General features: G+C 41.9%; 1 protein-coding gene across 1 annotated transcript; it reads right to left on the bottom strand.

Annotated features, from left to right (window-relative positions):
* Positions 1-69: 69 nt before the first annotated feature.
* Positions 70-19,738, bottom strand: cnot3a (CCR4-NOT transcription complex, subunit 3a). Its single transcript, XM_061819051.1, has 18 exons — positions 19,581-19,738; positions 18,975-19,045; positions 18,748-18,815; positions 18,583-18,657; positions 17,293-17,382; positions 17,084-17,212; positions 16,893-16,988; positions 16,575-16,794; positions 16,348-16,481; positions 13,660-13,716; positions 7,913-8,834; positions 7,584-7,689; positions 7,343-7,484; positions 5,752-5,851; positions 5,038-5,233; positions 4,194-4,326; positions 2,742-2,867; positions 70-989 (listed from the first exon to the last, which is right to left on the bottom strand). The coding sequence occupies exons 2-18, from the start codon at positions 18,997-18,999 to the stop codon at positions 891-893; spliced, it is 2,718 nt and encodes a 905-aa protein (XP_061675035.1). The 5' UTR covers positions 19,000-19,045; positions 19,581-19,738; the 3' UTR covers positions 70-890.
* Between the last annotated feature and the right edge of the window lie 2,045 nt (positions 19,739-21,783).

Genomic DNA, 21,783 nt, shown 5'->3' with positions numbered 1-21,783 from the left:
AAGATGTACTGAAATTGCACACCTTCATCCGTGCGTCCCAAACACAAAAAGCCACGCTAATGATCGTAATGCAGGTTTAACTTAAAAACAAACTTTATTGGTAAAGAGAGTGGGAGTCAGAGACCAGTTCAATTGCATAGCAATTTAATCCAAGTCCAATAAGGACGCTATCCCTGTCACAGGGAGAGGCCCTGTGGTCGCTGCTCTCTGTCGGATTTTTGCTTCTCGTTGTTTATAAATGGACCACGACAATATCAATAAAACTATTGATAATCGCTCACTGTCTAATAAGTGACCATAGCAGGCATTCACAGGGTCTTAAAACAAAGCCAATCCTAAACACCGTGACTAAAATGTCCACTGTGCCTCCCCATTCTAAACCAGAAAGTTACAGTAAATACAGGATGGGCAGTTTTATTTCATGAAAATGACTTTTTTTTTGTTTTTTTTTAATGTCGAGTCAAAAGGAGTCTGGAAGAAATAAAGAACAGAAACGATAAGAAACATGCATTAGAGGGAGGGTCGGGCTTTCCTAATGCCGCATACTGAGTGTGCACACAAACAGGCACAAACGCAAGCGTCGTGCGATGACCCTCTCGGCTGAGGCAGCGCAAGGACGTTTGATCGAAAGATGAGGACGAGAGCCCATGGGGCGTTTTTCTTTTTTTCCATTTGGTCAAGGGCCAGGCGCTACTTAAGCGAGGAGGGCTTCGCGTGAGACGCACGCTATACAGACGGCGCTCTCCGCTTAGGTTTTTTTTTCTTTTACGTTTGAGAGCGTTTTCTACTACACATCACAATCTCTATCCACAGTTTGGAGTTCAGTCTCGGAATGTCGACAGCAGTACATTTGTGTCTCTCTGTGTCCCCCCCCTCCCAAGGGAGGGCCGTCACTGCAGGTCTCGGTCTTCCAGGTACCTGTACTCAAACGTGAAGCCCTCCTTCTTCCGCTGGCCCCATTTCTCATAGTCAAAGTAAATGTAAGTGCCCTGTGGGACAGCCAAAAAAACAACAACAACAACAAAAAAAAAAACAGCTGTCAGACAACTGACAACACATTTGGACAAATAACCAACCAAACGACAGCTCAAAACTGGAAAAAGACAAATTGGGGGACTTGGAAATCATCCATCCATTTTCTTCACCGCTTATCCTCACGAGGGTCACGGTGAGTCCTGGAGCCTATTCCAGCTGTCAACGGGCAGGAGGCGGGGTGCACTCTGAACTGGTTGTCAAAGTACCAAACTTTATAGTACAACCCCATTTGGGTGACAAGATCGAAAACAAGTTCGATGTGTGACTTTTTTTATAAAAATATTGAAAACTGAGATGCATGGACTGAGTTTTGTTGCACTATCAACAGTGGTGAACTTATTTTAACAGTCGGGTTATGAATATGAATGTTAAAGTTCGGCAAGGCACAAACAATTTTTCACTCACCATCAGGGCCTTTGCTGAAAAATGGCATTATGAATGTTAAAGACATTTTTCAGTTTCAGTATTAACAGTAGTTAACCTCTTGTGTGAAGAGAAGGCATTAGGCTACATCAAATTATTATATTAATAACTGATGAATCTTTCCATATTTTTTTCCGAATTAATTGATGTATTGGCTTTAACAATTTAAATGCCTTTGATAAAATACATTATTTTAAATTGACAATGTAGAAAAAGCAAAAAAGAATGGCTTATGATTCGATTACCGGTTTGGTCCATTACAAGACCAAAAATGGGAAATATTGATCATTGTTTTCCTAAATCAAAGTAGAGGTTCGGAAGTGTCTTTTATTTTAATGACAAAAAAAAAATCCATCTGCTTTCATGGAGGACCACAGAAATCTGAGAATATTTACAGATGAAATGTTGAGAACAGTATTTAGAAAACTTGGATAAAAGATTAAACGATCCTCAAAATGGTAGTCAATTAATTGTGGATAAATGGATTAAATTTTGCATCTGTGTGAGAGAATAAAAGTAATGTTATAAACTTTTATTTTTATAATGTATGAAAGTTTTTTTTTTTTTAATGTAATATTGGCCTCAGTAAACGTGTGAAAAATGACAGAACACGATTCACACATTCCAAAGTTAAAATGTATTTCTGCTGAGACATCTGAAATCAAGTCTTTCAAATTTCTCGGGCTTATCTACGTCACTAGCGAAGAGCTCCGCCTACCTCTCCAAGCCGGCGCTGTCACCATAAACACACCATTCGACACAGAGGCAACCAATCAGAGGAAATTTGGGCGGTCCAAGCCAAATATGGACAAAGCGGAAACAAAACTGAGTCAAACGAGTCGCATTCAGAGGGATATTTTGTGGACAATCGTATGACAAAATGGAGGGTTTTTTTTCAAATGAATATGAATACTTTTATACCGAGTCCATGTTTGAGAGTTACATTGAAGATGAATTCAAGAAGTTGTCTTGAATTTGTGTGTTGTAGAATGTTGAAATGCTAAATGCATGACTTTTCTAAGTAGTTGACGTCCTGTGTATTTGTGACAATGTTTCAAACCTTAAAAAAAGTTTTATACCAAGTGATTTTTTTTTTCTTTTTTAAACATATCTGCCACGACAGTTACAAATGTTAAAATGTTACTAAAAACACTACCCGCAATGCTTGCTTTATGACTGACCTATGATCATTTCCATTTCAATTCTTTCCTACGGGATAATAAATAATTTGGACGCGTTTGACTTTTGGAGGTTCAAGCGTAGCGCAACGAAGAGACTCTCACCTGTTCAAATTCGTCAGTGATAGTCTTGGGCTCCTCGTGCCTCTGGAACCACATCATGTACTTGGTGTGAAACCTCCACGACTGCTTCTTCAGCGCCTTGGCGGACAGATACTGAGCCTTGGTGCCCTGGGAGACGCAACACAGACAGATGCGGGCTTTTTTTCTGCCTTCCACAAAAACATGACTATGAATAATAAATATGACTATGCAAGCTTTGAAACTTTTTTTTCCCCAGTCAAAATTTTCCTTGTTTTAGAGGTTCTTTAAAAAAAAAAAATTGAAAATGCAAGTTTTTTCCCCTTCTTTACAAGGTCAAAAATAACTGATTTAAATCTATTTAAAAAAAAAAAAAAACATTTTTAGCTGTAGTATGAACAATCCGCAAGTGACATCATTGAACCTGAGGAAGCGCCAAAACTTTCCTCTCCCTTAATGAGTAACAAAGAAGTAACTTTCAGTTCCAAAAATTTTGGCGTATACATCATCACATCCTGTCATGTGCTATTGCTTAACTGCTTTATTTGGATTGAATATATGTAAACAGTCCGTGGGGGAAGGGGGGGGGGGTATTTTTTTTTTTTTAAATCAAATTTCATGCAAATTATTTTTTTAAACCAACCACTGAATGAATTGCTGAATAAGGAATAAAATAATTCTCAAAATATTTGTGATATATCGGATTTTTACTCTCTGCGACCTGAAAGCAAATGTAAAAAAAAAAAAAAGTTTTGTTTTTTGAGTGAAAGCCATTTCACCAAATTGTGATTATTAAATTGTATTTATCCGGTAAATAATGCATTTAAAAAAAAAAAAAGAAGAAGGATTTTTCATGGCTTTCAATAAGGCAAAATGTGCCACAAGAGAGCCGGAGGGCAAATTGGGACGTAACGCAGACATTATTCATATATTGAAACAACTGAAGCTGTAAATTACAAAATCAGACAAAGATCCCAAACGTTAGGAAGACATACGTGGATTAAATCAATCTAAAATGTTATTATTTTTTTTCCTCTTCACAAAAAGGCAAGTTAGGTGGACAAATGGGGCAGCAAATCCACCAGCAAAACCAACAATTTGACCATACTAAAAACTACCCCACTGGTCCAAATGTTTGTTCTCTTCTGTCAGGTAGACTTGTACGAGTACGCCAAGGTGACCGCGACAAACTGTTTGACGCTTGGAAGCACATACCTCACGTTTCCAACATGTTGCAAAATCACTTGTTTCGCAACGTATAAACGGGTCTTTGGTCACGTTGAACGCGACTGACTGTGATAGTCACAAAATGTCATCGGTACTATTTGTAAATCCACAGAAACGATCCAAATATATTCATTGAATCTTGCTGCCGAGGAACGTTTATGCTAAGTGGGGCGAGGGACTTATTATTAGAAGGCCAAAGCTGCTCATGAGTCAAATTCCAGATGAGATGCAGACGGCACATGGGCTCACCTCCAGGTAGTAGAAGATAAAAAACAGTGTTTCTGTGGACAGTCGCTGGTAGAACTCAATGGAGTCGGAGTGGTGGGGAGGCATCTGATAATGGAAGGGGAGGGTGGGGCACGGGTTCCTCATCAGGTATTGCCTACAATGATATAGACGCACCCAAATACAGTCAACCCCCGTTAAATATACCCAAAGCCAAAATACACACTACAGAGACTGATTTATTTTAGATAGTTCTACTCCTCTTGACACCCTTTAATTGCATTTATCCATCCATCCATCCATCCATCCATCCATTTTCTTTAGCCGCTTATCCTCACGAGGGTCGCGGGGAGCACTGGAGCCTATCCCAGCTGTTGACGGGCAGGCGGGCGGGGTACACCCTGAACTGGTTGCCAGCCAATCGCAGGGCACATTGAGACAAACAGTCGCACTCACAATCACACCTACGGGCAATTTAGAGTGTCCAATTAATGTTGCATGTTTTTGGGATGGAGGACGAAATCGGAGTACTCGGAGAAAACCCACGCAGGCAAGGGGAGAACATGCAAACTCGATACAGGTGGGGCCGGGATCAAACCCGGGTCCTCAGAACTGTGAGGCCAACGCTTTATCAGCTGATCCACCGTGCCGCCTGATTGCATTTATAATAATTGAAATAACCTTTTTCAAGTATTCCTGCACCCCTGTTCGCACTCTCGCTGTCAAGAAATCTGTTTGTGACCTGTCCCACCTGTCAAATTTTAAAAGTCAATGTGACCCCTGGGGCAAAATGTTTGCCCACCCCCCTGCTGGAGACACAAAAATGTCAATTGCAAATCCACGATGAGAACGCCCAGCCCTCTCTCACCTGATCCTCTCAGAGTCGGACGGGTGCGGCATGTGCGTCCACGCCGACTCCTGCATGGCCTGCTGGTACACCTGATCTTTGGGGAGGAGGGTGGGCCCCAACGGACAGACGCCAAGCGACGGTGGGATGCTGACCTCGGAGACGGAGGGCTGGGGGGCGGCTGGGGTGCCGGATGCCGTGGACGACGAGAAGATGTCTGTGGGAGCGCGACAAAAAGAAGAGCGGGTCACCAACAGCGTTCACTGACTTCCCTACTGGGGGGGACACTACACTAATTGTGCTTTGGTTTGGTGTGTGTGATACATCACGGCCATTGTGTGGAAAGGGTTATGTCGCTTATGCTTTTTTGCAGCGCCCCTCATTTGGAGATGAAATTATTTTCAGCGACCCCAAATCACTGCAAAAATCATACTGCCGAGGTATCAAACCACCAACCACAAGCAAAAATCTAAACTTTTTTCTGCTAAAATTGAACGTCTTTCATCACTTCATTTAAGATTTCAGTGGCTGTTGTGTGCTTGGTAGTAAAATTAGTTCCATCTTTTGGGTGTAACTTAATAATGAAAAGTGTTCATGGTAGCTCCACACCCCCTGTCATCAGGCCTAAGGGCACGCGCCCCAAGTTTTAAAATCAATGACCTAAGGACTGAAGTGTACAACTCCGAGAGTAGTGGGAGGTGAACCGGAGAGAAGAAAACATGTGAGCGTTGTGACCTCGTTCCGTTAGGTGCAGGTTTGGGATATCGCCATCAAGGCCTGATCCCAGGGCCGCCCTCTCCGCCATGGCCTTCAAGGAGATAAGAGGCTCGGGAGCCTGAGGAGAGGATGAGAAGTGGAGGATATGAATATTAGAAGAATACCACATTTAGCGTAGAGGTGACTGAGCAGTGCTCTTAATAGAAACAATGGGAGCGCAATTATTCACATCATCTGACCACGTGCTGCATTTCAAACTAGCAGTGAGATTACAGAATAACTAAAGAGTTCCCATGCAGTCAGTTTAAATCATTTTGGTCACGTAACGTCATCTGGTGAAGTTAGGGCAGCTCGACTTGCCCTCAGTAAGGAATCTGACTTTGACTCGTTTAAGCAAGTGGTCGGAAATTTCCCACATTCCTGTTTTCTGGGATTGACAGATACTTTATTCATCCAGAGGGAATTTGAATTGCCACGGCAGCAATATTCCCACTTACCTACACTGGGACCTTGACTCGAGTTTAATTTGTTCCATGACCTGCATTGTAACTCAAATTGAATATCAAATCAATTTTACTGATTGAAATGCTATTCATTTGCCCCCCTCCCTCAACCTCCCACCCGCCCAACAGACACACATACATACAGACAAAACATCCCATTTTTTTTCTCTAAACATTATGTTGAATAAGGGTGCACCCCAAACCTGACAAGGAATGGACCTTTGCTAAAAAATGACCTGCACATTGAGCAATTTCATCTAAAATATTGACGCAGTGTGACATTAACCATGACACTCCCGTATAGGATTTTGAGGCTCCACAAACAGTTCCAGCATATTGTTCTAAAATGATGTGGACTACAATAAAGAATAGTATGTGGGTATTTTCAAAGTTTGCCTCGCATACATTGTGACGGCTGGCTTGGTGACGCTGGGGCAGCTAGCTGGGTCTCACTAGAGTGAAAAGTGGAAGTATATATTTTCCTTGTTTGAAAGCTTATGTGCATTTTGAGTGGTTGCAATAATTCAACGTTCAGACACCGTGTAACGTCGATTGAAATTTTGAACGGCCACAAAACCAGGGACAATCCTGGGCCACTTGTGAAAACTACATCGGGAACCCTGCGCAGGTTTGGCCTCATTGCTCAGCATGCAGCAGGCTTACGAAAAAAAGTGCTGTAGTGTACAAAAAAAAAAAAAAAAAATCAAACGTAATTAGAGAATCTAAAGAATTTAATTAGAATTTGTATAACAAGCACTTGTATTTGTGTGCCTTTGTGGGGCATCAGGAGCTAGATTTGGGCTTACTTGATGGCCTCTTGCAGCACGTTGAGAGTATTTCCTTTTATATTTGTGTCTCTGTTCGTCCCATAAAAAAAAAAAAAAAAAGAAAAATCCAAGGGCATCAATCAAGTTACATTGACTCAAGCGGCAGCTCATGTTAAGCTTGCATGTAACCCAAATATTTGTAAGTGAAGGTATCAATGTACCATATTTCTCATTTGTTCATGACTAATTGTTGGTAAACCTCACATTTCCTCTTATGACATCCGTGATGAACCATCCGACTCATACAGAGGATTCCGGCTAATCAGTGAGGTGGCTCACCTTGAGACCCTCTGAAGTCTGCGTGTAGGAGTGAGGTCCGTTGAGGAGGCTTCCTCCGCCGGGTGTGCTGTCCGAAAATGAGGGTGATGGCGAGCTGGGGGGTAGGGTGATGGAGCTGATTAAACTGGGACCATTGTCCAACCTGCCCAGGAATAGATGGAAAGATAGATAGAGTCACTGTCACCTCTATTCCACTGTCCAATGAGGAGAAGAAAGACAGAAAAAGAAAATGGCGACATACGGCTGACTGGTTGATGAACTGAGGGATGACGGCTGGCTGCTCTGAGACTGGCTTGGTGTGCTGAGAGCTGATTCTGTGGAACTTTCAGCCACTACGGCACTGTAACCTGAAGGACATGACAGCAAATCGCTTACATAGAGGAAAATTTATAAATTTGAGAGACAAAGCCACAACGGGAAAGGAACTAATGCGTAAAGCATAAAAAAATATTTTGTAGTGTAATAACGTGGAAGATCTATAATTAACTTCCCCACACTGGCGATATGTGCCTTGGCTCAATAACTATTGGGAAACCCTTAAGTACACAACCAGGCAAGGAGTTTACATACTTGTGCTTCCATTCTGCTTGAGTCCGCTGGGTGGTCGTGCGGGCGCGGCGCTCACACCTCCAACCATCCCAACATTTCCGCCGTTGCCCCCCATCATGCCGACCACTCCGGGAGAAGCGCTGACGGAACTGGGGGGCACCTGAGATGCGGCGGGCGACGAGTTTTGCCCGGACACCAGGCCCAGAATACTGCCGCTCAGCGAGCCGTGGCCGGCGCCGGAGCCGAGCAGGCCGAGCGTCGTGGCCGCCCCGTTGGTGGTGACTCCACTGGAGCCAGATGTGGTGATGATGGAAGTGCTGCTTTCCACTGAAATGCTGGATGGCGTGCTGCTGCTGCTCAGGCCCAGGCCCCCCGCCGCCGCCTGCGCGTAAGGGGCGGGCGTTGACCCTGAAATGAGCCCCGCCATTGTGCTCAGGGACGTGGAGTGGACCCCCAAGCCTAAAGCCGACATCTGGTTGGCACTGCTGGTCCCTGTGATGCCACCTTTGCCTAAGCCCAGGCCAATCCCCAGTCCCAAGTTGGACACGGGTGTGGACCCAGATGAGGGCTGAGATAGGGAACTGGCAGCTGATGAAATGGGCGTGCTGGGTGTGGGCAGAGACGGGGTAGTGGATGCTGGGAGCAGCAGGTTGCTGGGCGGACTAGGGGTGCTGTTTGAGGGGCCCGAGGGTTTGGACAAAGGCGGTTGCTGCTGCTGCGATTGGTTCTGTGGCTGAGGTTGTTGCTGCTGTTGCGCGGGCAGATGCTGATGCTGTTGCACGGCGCTGCTGAAGCTTCCTATTAGGCCGCTGCTGGTCGGAACCACAGGCACGCCTCCGACCACGCTCGCCATGGACACCAGGGAGGAGGAGGAAGAGGAGCCGGACGTGGTGGATGAAGAGAAGGAGGAGAGTAGAGAGGGTGTGCCATTCTTAACAGGTGACTGGAAGCCAAAAAGCACCAAACAGAACATGTCAGATGGGCGTGTCTTCAATTATAGATTACAGCCGTAATAAGGTCAAATCTACACATCCACCAATAGGTTAAAAAATGGTTTGTCTGAGCTTTACGTCCACACACAAACTTAAGACTGCATAATACTTGGGGGGGGGGGGGGGGTGTTGTATTTTTCAAAATGAATAACAAAGCACTGTGTCCATTCCTGTTTTTTCTACTCGTGAATTTGTCTCATCCTGAAAATCAAACAATACACCGGAAACAGAATACAGTGGTACCTCGGTTTTCGTACAAATCGGTTTATGAACTGAAATTTTTCTTTTTTTTTTTGCTTTGGTTTTTGAACGAAAATCGGGATTCAAACACCCCAACCAGCTGACCCACGACGATTTGCTTTTGTACTTTCGAATGCACCCCCGAAAAAGACAGAAAAGACGTAACGCGCTAATGCCCGCAGCGCAACCAGTTGACTCAAACTCCCAGTACTGTATGACTTTTTTTCTTTAAAATTGAGCAACATTAACCCCTGATCATGACTCCAAAGAAGGCAGGTGGAACTGCTGGTGCAGAAAAAAGGAATGTGGTGCGTAAAACTGTCGACTTCAAGAAGGATTTGATAGCAGAGCACGAATCTGGTGTGCGTGTTTCTGAGCTATCGAAGAAGTATGGCATGGCGAAAACAACGATCAGCGCCATTCTGAAACACAAGGATGCCCTTGAAGCAAGTGATGTTGCTAAAGGAGCAACCGTGTTGATCAAGCAGAGGCCACAGATCTTGGAGGAAGTTGAAAAGTTGCGTCTTATTTTCGTGAACAAGCAGCAGTTAGCTGGGGATAGTGTTGGCGATGAAGGGAGGAGATGTCGTCTGATGAGGCTGAAGGCAGGGAGGATGTCTTGAGTGCCGACAAAGCTATCTGCGCTAAATGGAACGATATCCATAATTTTGTAGAACTTCATCACCCGAATAAAGCTGAATGTTGCAGAGCACTGCGAAATTTTAATGTTATGAGCCAGTTCAGAAAAGTGCTTAAAAGATGGCAGAAACAAACAGATTCGTTCTTTGTGAAAATGGGGCGAGTCACCCCAACCGAAGACATTCGAAACTGTTATTTTGCATTGCTTTTTTCTTTTGTTTCATTAACCCTACCTCTAGTTGCAAGTTTTTTTTTTTTTACGTTCCGTACTTTCTGTGCTAATAAAAAGCAATTTGTTTTTTCGCCCCTCATTATTGCTTGTTTAAAGTTATTCTGCACTTTTGTTAATAAAAAAAGGTTTACAAGGCTGGGGGCCGAGTCGCTACAGATACACCAATGCACTCCCAGGCTAGCATAGGCTAAAGCATACATTTTAAGCTAAAAAATAAATATATTTCTTAAATGATTTAATTATATAAAGTATTTAAACTATACATGTATTTCTAATAAGCAGTTTATTATCACTAAAAGCTAAAAATAAATAAATAAATAAAAAAATCGCTTAAAAAATTATGTTTTAGGCTTGGAACGCATTATTTCATTTTCCATTCATTGTAATGGGAAAACTTTCTTCGGTTTTTGAACGTTTTGGTTTTCAACCAGCCTTCTGGAACGAATTGTGTTTGAGAACCAAGGCACCATTGTATTATTTTTCCCTGTTGGTGCAATTCATACTTCTATAGTTTGAAGAGGACACTTGTATGACAAAACCGAGGTGTTTTCAAATAAAATTGATTCTTTGACACAAAGTCCATGTTAGGGAGTCACTCAATGCAGGTCGAAATAGACATAATACAGGACCTTTAATAGCCAGTTGTGAGATTGTAGCTGTTTAACCCAAGCTATGAAATGAAATCTTTTCAAAAATTACCCATGTATGTGTGGTCATTGCTCAAGTGGACACAGAAGAAAGTGCAGTGTAAACTAAAGAGGCCCAAAATAAGCAGAAGATGACAGAACCAACAAGATGAACTAAGGGACATAGTGGATATGGAAAGTATTCAGACCCCCTTAAATTTTTCACAGTTAAATTGCAGCCATTTGCTGAAATAATTTAAGTTCATTTTCATTGAATATGTAGTACGTACAACACTTTCAAACTGCACTACAAAATGGCAAACTCGCTATATTGAGCACAATATGGTGGATAGAGAGAGTTTTTGACCAAAGCCGATGTTATTTGTCACACCAGTATTCGACAATAGATCATTTAATGACGTTTCTTCACAAGGGCAGAATTAATTTTCTACAATGACAGATGCAAGTGCTACATCTATCACCTACAAGTGATAACATTCAAGGAGTCCTCGGGTTTTCCTGATCCCCACAATGAATTTTGTCATTAATGGAGCACAAGTTTAAACATAAGTTGTGGTCACACTCACTTCCCTTTTTCATTTGATGGATAAAAAGTTGTAATTATGAAATTTCAAGCCTATGAAGCTTTTAAGATTTGATGTCTCTAAAGCGCCACAATACAGTAAGGCCCAAAAACATTTGGACAGTGACCCCAGTTGTTATTTTAGCAATTCATGAAAACTTTCAGGTTACAATTATATAATCAATGTGGGCTTAAAGTGCAGACTCTTGTTCGTAATTTGCAAGTATCCACAACCAAATTAGAGTAAGGGTTGAGGAATTAGAGCTCCTTAATATGTATCCGACTGTTTTTGAAGGGAGCAGAAGTAATTGGATCATTGACTCTGGGCAAAGAAGAAAAAAAAAAGTTTCCCCTTGTTAACCTGTCATCAATTAAGCAGTTAAAAGGTTTACACTTGATTCCAGGTATGTTGTTTGTATTTGAAAGCTGTTGCAGTGAACGCGCAACGTGTGCTCAAGGGGGTCTGAATAGAGATGAAACGGATGACCCCAAGAGTGGAAAAAAAAATCCATCAGAGAGATTGCAGGGGCAGCAGGAAGATAGTTATGAGTTATCAAAATAACAGTTTGGTGCATTCTGAGGAAAGACAAAGTGCACTGGTGAGGTTGGGAACTCAAAAAGGCCTCGACATTCACGAACAACACTGGTAGGTGATTGCAGAATCTTTCCCATAGTGAAGAAAACCCCCATCGCAACATTCACACAAGACGACTCTGCACAAAGCACGTGTATCAGTATCTAAGTCCACCATAAAGAGAAGACTTTGCGAGAGTAAATACAAAGGATTCACCACAAGGGGCAAACCATTAATCAGCCTCAAAACTAGTAAGGCCAGAATAAAGAAAAGACACCTGAAGATGACAGCTCAGTTAGGAACAGCATTTTTTGGAAAGATGAGGCTAAGCTCAACGTGTACAAGAGTGATGGCAAGAAAATACTTTGGAGAAGAATTGGAACAGTTCATGATCCCCACATCTTCTGTAAAACATAGTAGAGGCAGTGTGATGCCATGGGCCTGCGGGCATGCATGGCTTCCAATGGCACTGGGTCAACTTGTGTTTATTGATTTGAATAGCATCCAGATTAATTCTAGCGATATATTTTCTGCTCATATTCAGACAAATGCGCCAAAGTTGATTGGACAGATGGAAAATGAGCCAAAACAGACTGCAAAAAGCAACAAGTTTTTTTTCCCAAGCAAAGAAATTGAATATTCTTCAATGGCCATCTGAATCACCAGATCTCAACCCAATTGAGCATGCATTTTACTTGCGCAATACAAAACTTCAGCCGGAAAGACCCACAATAAGCAACAATTGAAGACAGCTGCAGTAAAGCCATGGAAAAGCGTCACAAAGGATGAAAACCAGCGTTTGGTCATGTCGATGGCTCGCAGACTTCCGGCAGTCTAATAGTGTCACTGTCTAAATATTTTTGGGACTAACTGGAGATGAGGGTTCATTTGAAAATGAATGTGCATTAATTAATTTTAAAGAGACCAGCCTTCTAAAACATTTTAATGTGGAATGTTTTAACATTTTGAACAGGAAGAATTTCAAATTGATTACATCTTTGTAAAATGTTAAAACCTTTGATTGATGTTGCGTTTTCAGGGTTCTGAAGGGGAAAAACATTCACCAATGTTTTCATGTGTAGTCATTTCTTTGAAGGGAACATATTTTGCCTAACCAACTTTTTCTATTTGGAATGTCATAGTTTCTACGGTGCCTTATTAAATATGTGAGATAGGAATGAATATTGTCCACCCATTTCTGAGTTTTTATGTTTTTCTCTTGAGAGGCTTGAAATCAGATGATTCAAATTTCTTGAGTTTATACACACATCTAGTGAAGATCTCAGCGTTCCCTTTCTGCTTCCGAGCCAGAGGTGTCAACATAAACAGGTGCGCTCTCACAAGTGGGTCTTTTTACACGGAGGCAACCAATCGGAGGAGAAGAGGGTGCGGTCTTTGCCAAATATAAACAAACCGTATACAAAACAGTCAAACAGAAATAGCAGTCCAGGAAGGCTTTTCTGGACACTTGTATGACAAAACCAAGGTGTTTTCAAATGAAATTGATTCTTTGATACAAAGTCCATGTTTGGGAGTCACTCAATGCAGGTCAAAATATACATAATACGGGACTTTTAATACCCAGTTGTGAGATTGTAACCCAAGCTATGAAATGAAATCTTTTTAAAAAAATTACCCATGTATGTGTGGTTATGGCTCAAGTGCACACAGAAGAAAGTGTAGTGTAAACTTAAGAGGCCCAACATAAGCAGAAGATGACAGAACCAAACCAGAAGTCCCCAGCCGTGGTCCCACAGAGACAGAAGCGCTGCTATTTCGTGGTCAGGAAGCTTTGAGCCACAGTGACTCTTCAGGACCGAGGGTGAAGCGCGTGGCACTAAACTGTTCATCTAGCCACACAGCACAGATGAGAGCCTCTCACCTGACTAACTTCACTGTCTGTTGACCGTCCCCTTTTCTTATCGTCCTCTGAGTTCTCCTATAGAAGGAGATACCTTCATGTGACAATCCAGTTTTTGGAAAGGTTGAATCAGCACACAAGCCAGTGGATTAGAACACAACGGGGGCTTGCAGGAGGGTTAGCGAGGGGAAGGGAAGAGCATGGGCACAACTCAAGAGACGCAAAGTATTGCACATCACTCAATACATAGTATTTCCTCATATAGTGGCCGAGGGAGGGTGGGGTTATTTCAACTGTATGGAGTACAACAGGTTTGAGCTTTTTTCTTGGTTATCTTCAAAGCATTGAGATGAAGTTTAACAGTGCTGATAGCCGCTTGTCCTCAATTCTGCTACAACTTGCAGGAGCTCCTCCATTTCTGGAAACTGCCACTCTCCCCACATCCCAAAGCTTTTTCATGTGCTTTTTCTTTGGATGATTTTCTCCTTTCTTGCTTTTAATATTTTTCTGTTTCAAATGGTTTATTTCTTTGTATTTCAATGCTTTTAATTATGTAAAGCCCATTGGAGGTACCTTGTTTATGAAATGCCCTATACAAATACATTTGCTTTGTTCGGCTTTGAGTGGCTTTACAATCTTAAGCTCGATTCAGTTCACTGAACCGTCACGCTATTTGATAGTTTCCTATGTCGTCAGCAACACTGATTACTTTTTGTTCATAGGTGTCTGAGTAACTCTCGCTATTATCAAGCATTTCCTACCTTATGCTTAATGTATAAAAACTCACGAGCGACCATTAATGCCATCTGGTGCAGCAGATAGCAATATGGCGGGTGACATGAGGATATCAGGATGCTCTGATGAGCACCGCCCATTTACCATAATATATATGTAAATGTGAATGAAAGTGCCCACTTTTTTTTCCACAACCCTGGGTCACAGTATACTGTACCTTAATAGAATGTGAAAGATTTTTTTCTTTCTCCATTTTTCTTACACCTATGTATAATGCACACTGTGGATTTATATATCCTCCAGCAACACATACTTGTCAACTTTCTTTTGGAATACTCCATGTAATCAGGTATCTGGTTTTGTCTCTACATGCAATACTTTTTCTTTTTTGTAACCACAAAAACAAGGCACAATTGTCAAAGAAGAAACCAATGGGCACAAAGACAAGGAAATGGGCGCAAAGAGGGAGAGAGGGTGGCTATTTTGAGAGAGTGTTGCCAATACATGAGCATCCATTCACTTACTGTACCCGTGCAGCTCGGGAAAACAGATGCCACGTTTTGCTTTCTAGCCACTGTTCCCCATGTAACTAGAAATTGACCGGCTGCGTCATGATTAAGCTTTAAACACGTAAATCATTTTTGTTTAAGCTTGTACATCTTTCACTGGCAGTTACATATGCGATGCCGTTTAACTTGCACTTCAAATTTGGAAACGCATCCAAACTAGTTGCTGTGCATGACAGTTCAGTGAGTTTTAATAATACCGCTCAAATTGCGGTGGGCTTCAGGGAACCATTAATTATTTTTGTTTCCAGTGGGGGAGACACCCATCCATCCATTTTCTGAGAAGCTTATCCATAACAGGGTGGTGGGAGTGCTGTAGCCTATGCCAGCTATCTTTGGGCAGGAGGCAGGGTACACCCCAAACTGCTTGCCAGTCAATCACAGAGCACAGAAACAACTCACAATCACACCTAAGGGCAATTTAGTGTTTCAAATTAATGCATGTTGTTGCATTGTTGAAGGCAGAGTGACAAAACCCACGCAGGTACGGTGAGAAGATACAAACTCCACACAGGCGAGGCCGGGATTTGAACCTTGATCCTCAGAATTGTGAGACAGACGCTCAAACCAGTAGACGACTGTGCCCTCGGGGAGATATGAAGCCCTTAATTTGAGGTGTCACGGCGACCTACTCAGGTATATCAAGATCAATGAAGAATCTATAGGAGCGGAGGCCACTATTTGAGGAATTACAGTACTATACACTACTCAAAATGTAAATCATTTTTTACTTTCAGGATGAAACAATATACTATCGGCTTTGTGGGTGAATTTACTTTGACCACCTCTAAACTTCAACGTTTCAATGTCCAACTGTTCAATGTCTTAGTATTTTTTGCGCAACTTGTTGTTCTCTAACAAGAAATTGAATGGCAAATTTTACAACAAAAACTTGAACCATAATTTGTCTCATCGATTTGGGACGTCCACTTGTGTGCCCAGTCTCTGTATCTACTATTCAACATGGCGATAACACTTTGTGAGCGTGAAAACATCCGATAAGAGAACCTTGGAATGGAGAGGTACTGCTAATCAGTTGTTGGGTGTCACAGTCTCATGATGTTCAAATATGAACAGCAAGATGAAGGGGGCAGTTTAAAAAAATAATAATTCCGACCCGTAAAATTTATTGTTCCCTTGATGAATCCCACGTGTTGTGTATTATGCCATTCAGCTCCTCGCTAGAGTGTATGGGTAGCAAAAAGGAAGAACGTGAGAAGTTGAAAAAAGTGCATTTAAAACTTTTGAGAAGGTCAAATAAACTTCACCTGTCAAGGTTATAGTGCCTTTTTGGTTCATCCTGAAATATCATCCGAAACCCAACATCCCAAATTTTTCATGTAATTGACGGACAATCAGAGTTCAACTTGAAATTCCAGCAGGCAAAAGCAGAGAAACTTAAACTCACAGCAGCGCAAGTGGCCGGCGATGGGGGGATGGGTGACGACGAAGTGGTGGAAGTGGGAGTGCTGCTCGAGTGGAGGTACATCTCATCTTCCATGTTGCCCTGACCCGACGGAGACGTGGCCACTAATGCTGCAGCTTCGGGAAAACAGACACCATTGTGAATGACTCAAAACCATGTGATACTTGCATGTCAAAGGGGAAAAGAAAATCCCAAAAGGTTGTACTCACGGATGTCTTCCAAGTCTAAGTCGTCGTACAGGAACTCATTCTCTTCAAAGTCGGGGTCTTGTGAAGAATCAATATAGTATTCGACGTCATCTTTGATCTTTTGAATGGCGTCCACCGGCACAGAGTCGTTGTCCAGCATCCGCAAAATCGTCTCCAACATGCGGATGTGGAACCGGTGCCTCTCGATCAACCGCTTGAGCTCGTCGATGCGATCTTGCTTCTGCACGATAGGGAGATTTGAATTGGAAATAAGAACTCGGGGGACGACAGTGGAGTGACTTCAACGTGTTTGGAGCGAACAACGTAAGGTGGATTTACCTCCTTATCGCCCTTCTTCTTTCTTGTTTGAACCGAAAGAGACTCCACCTCGCTTTCAAACTGATCGACCTGCATATTTAGAGTGTCTATCGTGTTCTGGGAGGGGAAGAGACCAGGAAAAGAAAACGAAGGATGTGATAAAGCCTTGGTTTGATAAATATTGTCCAACTAATGTAAGAAAGAAGCATTACTGTTAGCCACTGTCCCGTCTCCTCCTTTTCCCTCTGCGCTGGATCCACTTTCTGAGCAAGCCCCAAGCCTTCCTTGGAGTAGGCTTTTGTTTTCGTTTCCCGTTCCACCACCTTGAATCGTTCCATTTGCTAAAAATAACAATGAACGTAAGCCCTTCTTTATTCGAAACATACGCATGACAAATACATATCCAAAAGAGCGGCGTTACCGTTTCGATGAGCTTGCGGTTCTCGACTAGCTGCCGTTTGTCTTTGATCTCGTTGGAGGCCACCCATGTTTTTATCTGATCCCTCAATCGCTGGAAGGAGAACACAAAAAGATTTAGACTGGATTTACAATGCACGATACAAGAGAAAAGTCAAATTTTTTTTTTTACATTCAAAAGGCAATATTCAGATAAGGTCCATGGTGATCTCCGTGTGGGAAATGCATGAAATTGGAGGCTCTCCAATCGGAAAGATAACTTATATTATGTGCAATTGCAAATGTAGCATAATTGCACACCGTGGGTGTACAATGCCAAAGCCATCTTGACACCATCAAAATAGACGGATCAGTGACATTCATGCCTTTTAAAACATGACAAATAAGCCCCCCCCCCTGCAATGAAAAAAATAATTGTAAATTTAAATTTCATCAAAAGCATAGACAATAACATATGGTCTAAATAGGCAACATTACATAAGAATGCACAGTTGTGTTCAAATTGCCAATGCTAAAACATTATAACACTGTAACATAGATGCTATTAGTTAGCCTGTCTATGGAATTTCACATTGTGTACTAGCATGAATCTAATGAAAAGCAGCGTTGTGTGGTTGTTTTAAGTGTAATTTTTTTGTTTTTAGGTAGATAAAAAAAACAACTGGTACTGGAGACATCTTGACTCCTCTCTTTGAAGAATCTTTCACTATGTGTCAAACTGTTGCTTGTCCAGTGAGTTGGGTTTGCTGCCACTATATCTGATCTCACTGATCTCAATTTTTTGTTCACAAGTCAAAGCAAAAAAAAAAATAGCAAAGGGGTGCATCTTAAAAAATAATAATTCACAATTCAGGTGACATGTACCAGTCATGGTACATCTATCAATTAATGCATCTACCCATCAATCCATCAGTCAACAACTGCCAGTGGAGTAATGTGGAGGTTACACTCTTTTTAAATCAACGGAGGAATGAGTCAGCCCAGGGCAACTAAATGAATGTTTATTATGATATTTGTATTACGTATTATAGTTTATATCAATGTCGCTGGGCAACGTTGAGTTGTGGAGTTATGTATGTGCAATTTTCTGTACTGTTTGACGTGTTCTGTGACTCCATCAGTGTATAAAAGAGAAATATTGGACTTGTGGCACTTGAAATGAACATGGAAATAATAATAATTTTAAAAAAAGTCTGTATTGTGTTGTTGGACTGTAATGGTAAATCTAGCCCTATGAGGCCATTTATTCCATGTACATGAATGAGAAAACGACAAATCAGTGAATGTGCCACACCTGTAACTTTTTAATCTCTTTCTTGAGGTCAGCTTCGTATTTTTCCTTCTGGTTCGCATTGGCGGCATTGTGAAGCTAAAACATAAACAAGTTTCATTCCTGATTAACCGGTGTGCCTTTTTCCCCAAAACAGTCACATGAAGCAAGAGAGACAAAAGTACTCACCTTTTGCCAAATGTCTTCAAACTGTTCGACGCCTTCCGCTACTTTTTTCAAGCATCTGTCAATCTCACCTGTGTGAGGGTTGATGATATTAAATACACGTGTTCCAGTCCTCAATGTTAGGTTCATTACAATCCAACAATGTCACGTAATTGTTGCAGGCTGAGAAAACGACACCATGAGGGAGTGTGTGCCACCAGAACTGATGACACTCTCCTGCAAGTCTTTACCTTGAAGTTTTCTCTTGTCAGCCATGGCTCTGACTACGACGATGTCCACATTCCGTCTGTCACAAAGTTAGCTGTGTGAGCAAAGTGTGTGGGGGGTAATGTAACACATAACACTCACAGGATCAATCCACAATTCATCAGACGCGCTCGCACAGTCTCCCCACATTCGAACTGATTGCACGTTTGCTGCGCGCATTCGAAAAGCCACGCAAACGCAACACGGCCGTTTCGCCTCTACACATACACATTTGCTTCTACCAATACTGACAGATGTGGTTAGCCGCTAACCAGCTAACATCAGTGCTAGCAGGCTGCTAAAGCTCGTCCACCTAGCTCGAGTAGCTACGAGCTCGCTTTAAAACGAGGGGCGCGATGCATAGCGGTGGATGGACACTGTATGCATGCAATATGATATGCATCGCTTTGGTATAGGTGTTCTGCGTGGTGAAATGCACAATATTTCAGATAGCGTTCACAGCGTAAACCTGCTCGCTAATTTGGCTAAGACATAAAATGCTAGCTAGCGGCTCGGCTAGCCACATTTAGGAAAAAGGGAAACTGGGTCGAGCCGACCATCAAGAGTCACACTTTTTTTACGACATTTACCTATAGTATGGGCTTTCGTTTGTCTTTTTTCAATAACGGCCAAAACTTATTCCAGAAAGTCTTCTTTACTTCCAAATTGTGTTTTCTTTTTCGACAAGCTCGCTCACTGAAGTGAAGATGGACGGTAGCTAAAATCCCACCTTCGTATTTGCAGCCCGCCCTAAACCCAATTCAAGCCTTTTGATTGGACGGACTTCACGTCTGTCAAAGACGTTTTCCGCTGGGATGAGGAGCAGCCATTGGCTCAGTTGCGCGATCGTGCCCAAATTCCCCCCCAACACAGACGCGTTATTGTATTAAATTAAATACCGGAACCTCCCGTCAGATTTAGGTAAAATTCTCATTTCCCCCCAACAAATTAAGTATAAAACAACAAACTACATTATTGGCCAGCCAACACGCGTGTGCGGTATTTTTTTTAAATAAATTATTGATCAATGTAAAGTGTTGAAAATGCTATTCTACTGCTATTTTTGACGATGGAATGTTAAAATAACAATTTTAAAAAAACAATTTCTCCTTAAAAGTGATGAATTTGAAGATTACACCAGCAATATGTAATAAATGTCTAATAAAAATGAAGTGTGCATCTCTGTGGGATGATCCTGGTTTGGAATGGGGTAGAAATGAAATTGATTGGAAATATTATGTTAAATATGAAATGTGATATCTTTCAAATAAATAAAGCATTGTTTGAATATGTAAAGGAATGTGGAGCCGGACAAATGCTATAAAATAATTTTGACTTTCTGCATTATTTTTATTGTTCGATTTAAAATTGTACTTTATACAAATGTATAGCATGTTGTATATTTAATATAGATTGTATGCCCTAGTAAATGACATTACAGTCAAACAGATACTGTTCTGACAAAGCATTCTTATGATTTACAACAGAGGGTTCCAATGTTAAATTACTTCTACTATTTAGATAATCCCGTGTCGCTAAATAAGAGGAGCATAATGTCAAAAACACTTCTCTGTCTGATGGAAAGTGAAATTCCACAGTAGTAGTTCTCAAAGTATGATATAAGTACTATGAGTGGTACGAGGTCGTCTAGTAGTACATGACGTCACTGACATCGATGCTCAAACTCTGTTTACAATTTCTGAAACTCTTTTTCTCCCCCGAGTGCAGTACATTTCAGTGCAGTTCAGTTAAATAGAATTTGTAAATTCAATTAATCTGGATTTAATCGATTAGAACTGTTTGATTATTTAGGTAGGGTTGGATTTACGTTGGTGTGAAAAACGTTCTTGCTTCCTTCCTGATTTCTTTTTCTTTGGTTTTTTTTTTTTTTTGCATCTTTGTCACACTTAAATGCTCCCTATCAAACAAATTTACAAATTTGTCAAAGACAACAAGTAAACACAAAATGCAGGTTTTAAATTGAGATTTTTACTATTATGGGAGGAAAAAGAACTACATGGCCCTGCATGAAGAGGTAACTGCCCCCCAAACCTAATATCCGGTTGTGCCACCCTTATTATCAGCAACAACTGCAATCAAGTGTTTGCAATACAACTTGCAAAGTGTGTCTTGCAGCAGAATATTAGGCTCGCATTTTTTCAGAACTGTTGTAATTGCGCCACATTGGAGGGCATTCCAAAGTCTTTGCTTTGTTTTTCTTTTTCTTGGGAGTTGCTGGTACATTTTGGATCATTGTTCTGCTAAATAACCCAAGCTTGAGGTCCCGAACAGACAGGCGAAGATTCTCCCCTTCGGATTTGTCAAATTCTCAATTCATGGTTCAAGTCTTGAAGCAGCAGCAAACATGCCAGAGACAGTGACAGCACCGGCACCATATTTTTGGTCTACTTCACTATGTCAGGGAGGTCCTTTTTAACTGAACTCATATATGATAAGCCACAGTTGATTCAACAGGGATGGGCAATATTTCACATAAGGCCATCCATCCATCTTCTTAGCCGATTATCCTCACAAGGGTCGCGGTGAGTGCTGGACCCTATCCCAGCTCTCATCAGGCAGGAGGCGGGGTACACCCTGAACTGGTCGCCAGTCAATCGCAGGGCACATAGAGACAAACAACCACACTCACACAATCACACCCGAGGGGCAACTTAAGAGTTTGGAATTAATGTCACATGTTTTCGGGCTGTGGGAGGAAACCGGAGTGCCCGTAGGAAACCCACGCAGGCACGGTGAGTACATGCAAACTCCACACAGCAGGGGCCGGGATTG

Source organism: Syngnathoides biaculeatus, chromosome 5, assembly GCF_019802595.1.
Source record: "Syngnathoides biaculeatus isolate LvHL_M chromosome 5, ASM1980259v1, whole genome shotgun sequence".
NCBI lineage: Eukaryota > Metazoa > Chordata > Actinopteri > Syngnathiformes > Syngnathidae > Syngnathoides > Syngnathoides biaculeatus.
This window is presented reverse-complemented; position numbering and strand designations above follow the sequence as displayed.

Excerpts from the sequence above, each read along its gene's own strand:
- cnot3a (XM_061819051.1), bottom strand. The coding sequence starts at position 18,999 with ATGGCTGACAAGAGAAAACTTCAAG. Across the intron at positions 16,989-17,083 it reads AGACGGGACAGTGGCTAACA|AACACGATAGACACTCTAAA; the intron begins GTAATGCTTCTT and ends TTCCCCTCCCAG. Across the intron at positions 2,868-4,193 it reads TTATCTTCTACTACCTGGAG|GGCACCAAGGCTCAGTATCT; the intron begins GTGAGCCCATGT and ends TGCGTCTCCCAG.